Source organism: Eretmochelys imbricata, chromosome 7 (genome assembly GCF_965152235.1).
Source record: "Eretmochelys imbricata isolate rEreImb1 chromosome 7, rEreImb1.hap1, whole genome shotgun sequence".
Taxonomy (NCBI): Eukaryota; Metazoa; Chordata; order Testudines; family Cheloniidae; genus Eretmochelys; species Eretmochelys imbricata.
The window spans coordinates 38,050,922-38,063,301 of NC_135578.1; the positions used below are offsets into that span (position 1 = coordinate 38,050,922).

Here is a 12,380-nt window from a genome sequence, read left to right on the forward strand (position 1 = left end):
TTCTTGTTAAACCCTGGATTTGTGCTGGAAATGGCCCACCTTGACTATCATACACATTGTAAGGAGAGTGATCACTTTAGATAAGCTATTACCAACAGGAGAGTGGGTTTGTGTCTGGGGGGGGGTGGGAGAAAACCTGGATTTGTGCTGGAAATGGCCCAACTTGATTATCATACACATTGTAAGGAGAGTGATCACTTTAGATAAGCTATTACCAGCAAGAGAGTGGGGTGGGGGGAGAGAAAACCTTTTGTAGTGGTAAACACCCATTTTTTCATGCTTTGTGTGTATAAAAAGATCTTCTGTACTTTCCACAGTATGCATCCGATGAAGTGAGCTGTAGCTCACGAAAGCTTATGCTCAAATAAATTGGTTAGTCTCTAAGGTGCCACAAGTACTCCTTTTCTTTTAGAGAATAGGAAGAGGTTTAAATGGAAGTAAGTGTGACAGCCACAGAATATTAATTAGAAACTGTTGTCACTGCAAGATGTATTTGGGAGGATCAACATCTAAAAGCAACACCAATTGGAAATATATAGACATACAGACCACAACAGCTTTATCTTCTATCCATTTACAATTTTTGCTGAAAGCTAAAGAAAAGACAGTATGTCCATATACAAAACCCATTGTAATGGTGTTGAGTAAAATTGTGTCAGAAGCTCTAGAACATTTTACTATCGTGTACTGAAAATAACATAGCTTTGAAATGTACTTTGTCTCATATATGGGGAAAGTACTTTACTTATTATATATTTATTCAGACCAGTCTGGATGTATGTGTTCTTGATTACACTGTCACTGTAAATGAGCCAGTTTTGGAAAATAAACTCCACTAAGTTCAAACACGTCACTTATTGAAATTACCAATTAACTAGGATGAACAACAGAGGGCCATTTCCTTCTTCCTGCAATTTTTCAGCAATAACCAAGTTAATCTGCACAAAGTCCAACTCAGTTTCCTCTTTTGAAGGACTAATATAGTTTTGTCATGTATGTACTACATGTTGGCCCAGCAATCAAGGGGTTAATTCAGGCACTGTCAGCCAATGCCAATGGATGACTGGGCATCAAAATAGCAGATGAAATTCAATGTTGATAAATGCAAAGTAATGCACACTGAAAAACATAATCCTAACTATACATAAAAAATGATAACAGCTAATGTAGATCCTACCACTCAAGGAAGAGCTTTGAGTCATTATGGATAGTTCTCTGAAAACATCCACTCAATGTGCAGCAGCAGTTAAAAAAGCTAACAGAATATTAGGAAATGGATATATAAAACGACAGAAAATATAATGCCACTATATTAATCCACCACTATATAAATCCAGAGTACACCCACACCTGGAATACTGTGTGCAGTTCTTATCACCTTATCTCAAACAAGATACATTAGAATAGGAAAAAGTACAGAGAAGGGCAACAAAAATGATTAAGGGTATGGAACAGCTTCCATGTAAGGAGAGATTAAAAAGAGTGGGACTTTTCAGCTTTGAAAAGAGTTGACTAAGGGGGGAAAGCACCTAGAATTGGCCACTGTGAGACGGCAGGATACTGGACTAGATGGATCATTGGTCTGACCCACTATAGCAGGGGTGGGCAAACTTTTTGGCTTGAGGGCCACATCTGGGTATGAAAATTGTATGGCGGGCCATGAATACTCATGAAATTGGGGTGCAGGAGGGGATGAGGGCTCTGGCTGGGTGTGTGGGCTCTGAGGTAGAGCTGGGGATGAGGGTTTGGGGTGCAGGAGGGTGCTCTGGGCTGGGACCAACGGGTTCGGAGGGCAGGAGGGGGATCATGCCTAGGGCATGGGGTTGAGGCATGGGAGGGAATCAGGGGTGCAGTCTCAGGATGGCGCTTACCTCAAGCAGCTGGCAGAAGCAGCAGCATGTCCCCCCTCCAGCTCCTATGTGGAGGTGCATCCAGGCAGCTCTGCACGCTGCCCTGCCCGCAGGCGCTGCCCCTGCAGCTCCCATTGGCTGTTGTTCCCAGCCAATGGGAGCTACAGGGGCGGCACTTGGGGTTGGTGCAGCATGTGGAGCCCCTTGGCTGCCCCTACGCGTAGGAGCCGGAGGGGGAACATGCCGCTCCTTCCCGGAGCCACACAGAGCCACGGCACGTGAGGAGTGGGGCAAGTCCCTGACCTCGCTCCCCGGCTGGAGCTCAAGGGCCAGATTAAAATGTCTGAAGGGCCAGATGTGGCCCCTGGGCCGTAGTTTGCCCACCCCCGCACTATAGCCATTCTTATGTAATGCTGATTGGCAACCTGACAGCAGCTCAGAGAAAAAAAGGACTGGGAGACAGAGGGGCAGGGTGGAGCGAGCACGCTGGAGAAGGGAACTCCTGCCTGCAAGCTGCTGAAAAGTCACTCAGAGACAGCACCCTAGAAGATGATGACTGGACCAGTGGGCTGAAGAGCCTACAGAAATCACGGGGAGGTAGGAAGGAGCTCAGGACATGGCTGGAGTCGTCAAACCCTGATTCAGCTTGTCTAGCTTAAGAGCCCTGAGCTGGAACGCAATGGAGCGGGTGGGCCTGGGATCCTGTACTAGCTCCCTGAGGCACTTAAGAACAGAGGGGGTTTTCAGACCCCCTGGGCACCAGGAATTGACTAACAGCCTTGCCAAACTGAGTGGACGCAGGTGCAATGCTCCACTTGGCCAGAACAGGTGCTGTTGCAGCTGACACCCCAGTTCACAAGGTAAGACAGTTTTGTGGAGTATAATACAGTGATTCAGAGGTTTACATTGAAGAGAAATATTACCTAAACTAGCGTTGCCAGATGTCAGTCTTCACAGAACATCCATGAGAGAGTCAAAAGTTAACTATTTAATTAAAGTTAGTAAAAAGATATTTAGTATATTATAAATAGCAAATTAGAACTCAGACTTTTATACAAGTATGATTTTTTTTATCTTGTGAGGCAATAAGGGAAGCATGGAGCAGAAGCAGCATGGTAAGAGATTTTCATTAATATTTGGGAAAGAAGGAATACAAATATTTTTAACATTTACCTAAAAATACAACTAAATGTACATTGTAATATTTTAGGATGAATGTTGCTAACTGATTTAAAAATCCATATGGAAAACATTTCACCCACAAGTGAAATTCATTCTTCTCCAAGTTGGAATGTGGTGCTATTTAACATCACACATCAACACTACCTCACAGTAAGATCCTAGTGAACCAAGCACAAGTCTGGGACCCAGGAACGTCTGAGTTCCAACTTGGACGCCTCAGCTGACTCCATGTATGGGGCTGGAGCATTTTAGCCACTTTTCATCTCAGTTTCCCCATCTATAAAGGGTGGGTAAGAATCATTTATTTTATAGGGCTGTTATGAAGCCTTCTGTTTGTATAGCACTTACCATGAAAAGTGCTAAGTACTATTTCTACAGTGGCAAGGTAGGAAAGAATTTATAAATCAAACATATTCAATGCAAAAGGCAGAAGGAACTTTAGGTAGATTGCGTATAGCCCTTGTGTATTAACTTCAAACACATTCACATACCTAGATTCTTCATAAGGAACCAATCACGATATGGCAGGGAAAGTGGCACTACTATGATAAAACAACACAGTAGCGACTGTTTCAAGGTATATGGAGGAGAGGAGAAGCCAAGTCAGTAGTGCTACAGTTGAAACCACTTTTTAAACAGAACTACAGACATGGGGGAATCACATGTTATAAACTTCTTCTGCACCGGGAGTGGAGAAGTAGGATTGCGTAAGCCAAAGAATGCTAAACCAGGAAGTGCTTGTGGTTAAAAACAGAAGTAACTGCATGAATAAGAGGTTTTCCCAGACAACTAGACGACACTCATTGAAAAAATTAATTTAAAGGAAAGAAAAAAAGAAAAACAGGAAGAGCTGGAAGGGCCAGACAAATTTTTGTGTGTGTTTGAATCAGACTCGAAGAGAGCAGTAGTACAGAAAAGTAAAGAAAAACTACTCCAGTTCCAGACTTTCTTTAACATGCATCATTTATTTCCCTTAAAACCTCAAGTTAGACTCCCTTCAGCGTCATAAGTTAAAAGGCAAGATTCTTTCTCTAAAAACTTAAGTCCACTAAACATGGACTGTTTTCCCCTTAACTTTAACACCCAGAGTAATGGGTAAATGATAGAAAAAAGTTGCACTTCCTGCCACGTATAAATCCAGGGGCCCCTTTTGAGACAATTATAGATTTTGTGTATGTGTGTTCCTCACACAGAGTAACAAGTATAGCTTAATAAATAATTTAAAAAGCTTTTATTTCCACAGGAGAACAAAGGAGAATGTATCTTTAGCAAAAGTTTTATTACATACAAATACTGTGTGTTATTTCAGAATTATGGAGCTACCCTCAATTGCAGACCCCTAGTGTCCTCCTCTATATCCAGTGAGCTCTTTTTCTTTTAAAAAGAAAAGAAAAGATATCTTTTCTTTTAAAAAACAGTGTTAGTGAGGACGCCTAAACCTGATTCTGATTTAGACCTTTTCCACAATACAGTAAGAATTAATGCACACGATCTACAAGTACTTTTTATGACAGGTTTCAGAGTAGCTGCCGTGTTAGTCTGTATCTGCAAAAAGAACAGGAGTACTTGTGGCACCTTAGAGACTAACAAATTTATTAGAGCATAAGCTTTCATGGGCTAAAGCCCACTTCATCGGATGCATAGAATGGAACATATAATAAGAAGATCTCTTTATATACGTACAGATAAGTTGGAAGTTGCCATACAAACTGAGAGAGGCTAATTAGTTAAGATGAAATATTATCAGCAGGAGAAAAAAACTTTTGTAGTGATAATCAAGATGGCCCATTTAGACAGTTGACAAGGTGTGAGGATTCTTAACTTAGGGAAATAGATTCAATATGTGTAATGACCCAGCCACTCCCAGTCTCTATTCAAACCCAAGTTAATGGTATCTAGTTTGCATATTAATTCAAGCTCAGCAGTTTTTCGTTGGAGCCTGTTTTTGAAGCTTTTCTGTTGCAAAATTGCCACCCTTAAATCTTTTACTGAGTGGCCAGAGAGGTTGAAGTGTTCTCCTACCAGTTTTTGAATAGTATGATTCCTGATAAAGGAGTCCTTGTGGCACCTTAGAGACTAACCAATTTATTTGAGCATGAGCTTTCGTGAGCTACAGCTCACTTCATCAGATGCATACCGTGGAAACTGCAGCAGACTTTATATATACACAGAGAATATGAAACAATACCTCCTCCCACCCCACTGTCCTGCTGGTAATAGCTTATCTAAAGTGAGCATCAGGTTAGGCCATTTCCAGCACAAATCCAGGTTTTCTCACCCTCTACCCCCCCACACAAATTCACTCTCCTGCTGGTGATAGCCCATCCAAAGTGACATGCATGGAGAGTTGTCACTTTGGATGGGCTATCACCAGCAGGAGAGTGAATTTGTGGGGGGGGGCGGAGGGTGAGAAAACCTGGATTTGTGCTGGAAATGGCCTAACCTGATGCTCACTTTAGATAAGCTATTACCAGCAGGACAGTGGGGTGGGAGGAGGTATTGTTTCATATTCTCTGTGTATATATAAAGTCTGCTGCAGTTTCCACGGTATGCATCTGATGAAGTGAGCTGTAGCTCACGAAAGCTCATGCTCAAATAAATTGGTTAGTCTCTAAGGTGCCACAAGGACTCCTTTTCTTTTTGCGAATACAGACTAACACGGCTGTTACTCTGAAACCTATGATTCCTGATGTCAGATTTGTGTCCGTTTATTCTTTTGCATAGAGACTGTCCGGTTTGGCCAATATACATGGCAGAGGGGCATTGCTGGCACATGATGGCATATACATGGGTAGATGTGCAGGTGAATGAGCCCCTGATGGCGTGGCTAATGTGATTAGGTCCTATGATGGTGTCACTTAAATAAATATGTGGACAGAGTTGGCATCAGGCTTTGTTGCAAGGATAGATTCCTGGGTTAGTGTTTTTGTTGTGTGGTTGCTGGAGAGTATTTGCTTCAGGTTGGGGGGCTGTCTATAAGCGAGGACTGGTCTGTCTCCCAAGATCTGTGAGAGTGAGGGATCATTTTTCAGGATAGGTTGTAAATCTTTGATGATGCGCTGGAGAGGTTTTAGTTGGGGCCTGAAGGTGACAGTTTGTGGTGTTCTGCTATTTTCTTTGTTGGGCCTGTCCTGTAGTAGGTGACTTCTGGGTACTCTTCTGGCTCTGTCAATCTGTTTTTTCGCTTCAGCAGGTGGGTGTTGTAGTTTTAAGAATGCTTGATAGAGATCTGGTAGGTGTTTGTCTCTGTCTGAGGGATTGGAGCAAATGCGATTGTATCTTAGAGCTTGGGTGTAGACAATGGATCGTATGGTGTGTCCTGGATGGAAGCTGGAGGCATGTAGATAAGTACAGCGGTCACTAGGTTTCCGGAATAGGGTGGTATTTATGTGACCATCGCTTATTAGCACAGTAGTGTCCAGGAAATGGACTGCTTGTGTGGATTGGTCTAGGCTGAGGTTGATGGTGGGATGGAAATTGTTGAACTTTTTATGTGAAAGTATATTAAAGCACTTAAAATCTGCATTAATAAGTGGGTGTATAACTCATTTGTAGATGATTTCTGGTCTACAGTTTAGAAGAAGCTGAACCATGGAATTTGCTACTCACACGTGAAGAACCCATTCCTTTCTATCCAGCTCATTTTCTAAGCCTACTATGCTCCCTTCTAGGATCTAGGAGCACTGTACCACTCCATGCAAGGATTCATGCTCAGAAGCTGCAGCCATCTGTATTGTGTTGATTAATGCATCCATTTTTCTCTGCAAATAAGCAGGAAATGAAAATTGCCTATCATTAGCTGAGGCTGACCTCTATATTGCTCTAAAGAAAACAACCTGGTTTTTATTATAGGCTTTCACGTCTTTTTTTCCTTTAGAAATGGGTTTAAGCCACCATATACAGAGTATGTTTTCACTGTTTACTTTCTAGAGGAAGGCATGATTCTTGTTTAACTAGTTATAATTAAAAGCATTTCTACTTTAAAAGTGTTACACAAACTAATTTCATTTTTCGCAGATCTAATTTCTGAGAGACCTTTCCCTACTCTAACTTGTTGACTATGATTTTTCTGAGTGCATTGAAAATATTTAAGTGTCATGTCAATGCTGCTAGCTTATTAAAAAAAAAAAAAGACATAAGAATAGCCATACTGGGTCAGACTAACAGTCCAGTTAGCCTGTATCCTGTCTCTGACAATGGCCAGTGCCAGATGCTTTACAGGGAATGAAGAAAACAGAGCAATTTCGAGTGATCCATCCCCTGTCATACAGTCTCAGCTTCTGGCAGCTGGAGATTTAGGGATACCTGGAGCATGGCGTTGTGTCTCTGACCATACTGGCTTATAGCCATTTATGGACCTGTTCTCCATGAATTTATCTTTTCTTTTTTTAACTCAATTATACTTTTGGCCTTCACAACATCCCCTGGCAGTGAGTTTCACAGGTTGACGGTGGGTTGTGTGAAGAAGTGCTTCCTTTTGCTTGTTTTAAACCTGCTACTTATTAATATCATTGGGTGACCCTTAGTTCCTGTGTTATGTGAAGGAGTAAATAACACTTCCTTATTCACATTCTCCATACTATTCCTGATTTGACAGCCCTCTGTCATATCTCCTCACCCCCGCCCCCAGTTGTCTCTTTTCTAAGATGAACAGTCCCAATCTATTTAATCTCTCATATGGACACTGTTCCATAACCCTAACCATTCTTATTGCCCTTCTCTGCACCTTCTGCAACTTTAATATATCTTTTTTGAGATGGGTGACCAGAACTGCATGCATTATTTAAGGTGTGGGCATTCTATGGATTTCTATAGTGACATGGTATTTTCTGTTTTATCTATACCTTTTCTAATGGTTCCGAAAATTGCTAGCTTTTTAGACTGCCACTGCACATTGAACAGATATTTTCAGAGAACTATCCACAATGACTCCAAGATCTCTTTCTTAAATAGTAACAGCTAAGTTAGATCCCATTATTTTGTATATATACTTGGGATTATTTTTCCTCTTTCAATGCTAAAAATAAAACAAATGAACAAACAGAACCATGAAAGGTGTCTGAAAGCTGTTTCCACAGTTAGTAAGTACTGAAGGACAAATTCTGGCATCGAACATGAATGCCCAAAATGGCACAACCAGGACAGGAAGTGTGTAGCAGAACAGCTCCTCCATGACTCTGTAGTTCCCCACTACACATGCAGAGACACCACTCTACAGATCCATCACTGACTGCTCCACCTATGGAAGAGGTCATATAGATGGGGTTAGAGCTGTGGCTGTGATCTGTGCTTTGGAATGCCCATATCTCCTGACTGTTAGGATCCATGCACTACCTCTCCACACTAATTACTCTTCCTCTTCACAGGAATAGCCTGCAAAGGGCATGTGGGACTGTGGCCAGACAGAATTGGGGACAAATTAATACTCTTATTAATATTAATTAATTCTTATTTTGGGGGCAAAAGCACAAAGTGTAAGATTTTGGCCCCAATGTATTATTCCCAACACAGTATTAGGCCTGGTCTACACCTAAAATTTAGGTCAACCTTCCTACATCACTCAGGGGCGAGAGGCATAGTTAAGCCGACCTGGGATGTAGAATTCTGTCACCCTAACTACACCTCTTGAGGGGGTGGATTTACTACAGTGACGGAAACAACGTTCCAGTGCTGTAGCAAGTGTCTACACTACAGTGGTGTAGCCACAGCGACACAGCTGTGCTGCTGTAGTGGAGACATATCCTAATACTCTGTGCCTAATATTCCACCCTTTTACCTAATATTTTTAGAAAATCTGGTTAGATAGGGAAAAAAGACACACTTTTAACCAACAATCAGAAAGATATTTCAGTTTCTGTGTAATATGTCTGGTTGATTAGAATGGCATTCCAAAGCCTTCCTGGAGCGTTTTAAGAGGTTTGAGATAACATAGGAGTTTTCTGCATGAGACTATACTGTTCCCGATAACAAGTAGGAAAATGAAACATTCTGCGAGGAAAAGACAAATGAGCAAGACTGGAACATGATAAAAACTGTAGGTAAAATGCCCCTGCTGCAAGCTCGAAAGGAGGATTGTACCTGCTGTAGCAACACAGAGGAGAGTGCAGCATGAACACTCCTGTGGAGCCAGACACCACACTTTGAGAAGTTCTCTCCTCATTAGGCTCATTCACATACTGACTGATTATTTATAGTACACATTAGCTAAATGTTTCTTTCTTGATTATAAAGATTGAAATAAATAATTTCCCCTCTGCACAAAGCAGCTAAAACAGAGAAGACATCACTAAAGGCAATACTAGAAGTAACTCATTTACACTGTTTAATAAAAGTTACATATGGAATCTGAGAAATAGCTATTGAGGTGCAGCTACTTGCCATCACAAGAGATGTAACTTTGATGCCTGACCTCATCTTCTTCTCTTTCTAATTTTCTACACGGTATTCATATTTCTATCTTGCCTGCCATGGTCTTACTGAATGCTGACTCTGGTCCATTTCATTGCTACTCTGTATTTCAGGGGCCCAACGCAAAACACTTTGAAGTCAATGGGAGTTGAATCAGGCCTGCAGATTAATCAAAGCTCACTAGTGGATTTAGACAACCAATTCTCATTTAACTAATGTTTGTCTCAACAGAGATTTTCAAAAGAGCTGAGCAGCTACCAATTCCTACTTAGGCACCAAAATGAAGTGGCTCATTGGGAGCTGCTGGGTACTGAATCCTTTTGAAAATCTGGCCTGAAATCTACACCAGAAAATTTCAGAACCATATGATATATTTTGGTTCGTTGAAAATGATGTAGTATTTACATGGCAGGTTATGCCCTGTATCGTTTTTATTTTTTCAGGAGTTAACTCAGTCTTGAACAATCTTGTACTAACAAGCTTTAAATGCTACTGAACATTTTCTAATGTCCAATAGAAAAACATAGCAATCTGTTACAATTATTTTAATAAATGGAAAAATGTAACATATAGTACTGATGGAAAAGTCAGGCATATGCTTCTTTGCAAATAAAATCTTTTTCCCCCCTTGCAGTGATTCGTGCAAAAATATCCAGTGAAAAGGTGGTTCCTGCCAGTGATGACCCACTTGACACTCACAAAATGATCCGGTATGAAATCAAACAAATAAAGGTACATGGAATCACTTGGTTATTTTGACATTCAATACTGCTGACTAATGTACCAGGGCATGAACCAGCTCATGCTGATGTCAATGACAAATTTCCCTTGAATTGGGAGTAGGATCTGGTTGGCCTGCAGCTCTTTTTTTCTATTCATGAATTATTTACCAACAGGCTGATTTTGATAAATGTATTTGTTATTCATAATTGTTTGATGAATACTGTATGTAAACATATTTTAACCTATGGATTATTTGAAAACTATTCATTATGCATCTTTGATTATTTTCTGCCTGAGGTGTATGTTTAGTCATCTAAGTGTCAGGGCATTATTTCTACTTTCTGATTGGAAGACACAAAACTTAACAAACAGGCAGGCACTTACAGCAGGAATAGCAAAAACCCTTGATCACATGTGAACAGTGGTATTTGCAGAAAAATCAGCCATCCTCCCCCGCCCCCCCCGGATATTTCTACAAAATCCCACCTGTATGAATGTTCTAAGGAAAGCAAACAAAAAGTGGGAGTGCACAAAATCCAAAAGTGATTCAAACCTGGGAAAAACGTTCACAAAAAAGTTTTTCCTACTATTTGTCCAGCTCTACTCACAGGATACATTCATTAATGCACTCTTACATGGACAGATCTTGGTCCAAATAGAGTCATTGACAAATTCACTGATGTCAATAAGACTATGATTTGGCTATACCCTGAACAAAAAAATTGTACGCTGAATCCTTCATTTTAAAGAAAAATCATACTGTTTTTCTTTTTGGTGAGTGGAAGTAGAAAGATGGGTGACCACACTTTTTAAAATTGGTTACTGTTAGTCTCTTCCGGAATCTATTTTTGGAAGAGCAAACATGACAAATACAAGGTCATGTCTACACTACCTGCCGGATCGGTGGGTAGTGATCGATCTATTGGGGATCAATTTATCTCGTCTAGTGTAGACGCAATAAATTGATCCCCGATCGCTCTGCCATCGACTCTGGAACTCCACCACTGCAAGAGGCGGAAGCGGAGTCGACAGGGGAGCAGTGGCCGTCGATCCGGCGCCGCGAGGACGTGAAGTAAGTGATTCTAAGTCGATCTAAGATATGTCGACTTCAGTTATGCTATTCTTGTAGCTGAAGTTGCGTATCTTAGATCGATCCCCACCCCCAGTGTAGACCAGGCCATAGAGGGAGCACAGGAACTGACCTACTCAAACTGGCGGTGGAGGTACAGATACCAGCAGGCAACAACCTTAATGATGATGCTAATCACTTTGATTTCCAGGACAACACTGACAATCACAGTTTGTACTAATGGGTCTGTGCACGACTCCATAGACCAACTCAGGAAGAACAATGTTTACCCCACTGGTCAGAGCCATTTACCTAGCTGCACTGATTGACCTGCCTGGCAATGTGCTTCCACTTGCTCAATGCAATTCTTCTCAAAGTTGTGGACACCTGCCTTTATGGCATGGCCTCATGCAGTATGATCAATTGCCAGTTGCTCAAAGGTTGGGTCAGAAATGTTCTTTTTGTGCAAATTTTGTTTCAGGGTGTCCTTGATATGTTTCATCTGCCCCCCACACTTACAATTGCTGGAACTTAATTAGAAATATAAGACCTGTTTTGATAAATGAGTCTCAGGCGTACGAATTACATGTCCAGTCCATCTCAACAGGGCACAGATCAAATGAGCCTTGATGCTGAACAAACCAGCTTTCACCAGTACTTCTGTTGGAAACCCAGTCCTGCCATTTGATGCCCAGCAATTGTCATAGGTGTCACAAATTCAAACGGTCAAACTTTTTAATGTGCTGTTGATAACAGGTCCATGATTCACACCTGTACTGCAATTATGTGAGCATTACAGACTTTGATTTCTGTCTATAGACAGATTCTGTGTTAATGATTTCGGTCAGGGATTGGTTTAGGAAGATCCATGCAAGAATCTTTCTGGCCACAGAGAGCAAAGAGATACCGTGGTAGTTACCAGAGTTGCTTTTTGAACCTTTATGCTTATGGATAATGATGAATTGGCATCTTTTAGTTGTTGTGGTATGGTTTCTTGAAGTCAGATATGTAAGAGAACTTCAAAAAGCCTGTCAATGAGATTTCCTCCATGTTTTAAAACTTCAGCTGGAATGGCATCAGGACCAGGAGATTTGTTATTTTTCATTCCTTGAACAGCCTTCAACACCTCAGCTCAAGTGGGTGAATTG

General features: G+C 41.3%; 2 protein-coding genes across 2 annotated transcripts in view; one reads left to right on the forward strand and one right to left on the reverse strand.

The window, feature by feature from the left end:
• Window positions 1-12,380, reverse strand: part of SYN2 (synapsin II) — a 411,884-nt gene that overhangs the window by 117,451 nt on the left and 282,053 nt on the right. The gene's annotated exons all lie outside the window — the stretch shown is intronic.
• TIMP4 (TIMP metallopeptidase inhibitor 4) overlaps window positions 1-12,380 on the forward strand; it is a 51,368-nt gene that overhangs the window by 21,501 nt on the left and 17,487 nt on the right. The window contains exon 2 of the mRNA XM_077822438.1: window positions 10,075-10,172. Coding sequence (XP_077678564.1) covers window positions 10,075-10,172 — 98 coding nt within the window. The remainder of the gene's footprint in view (window positions 1-10,074; window positions 10,173-12,380) is intronic.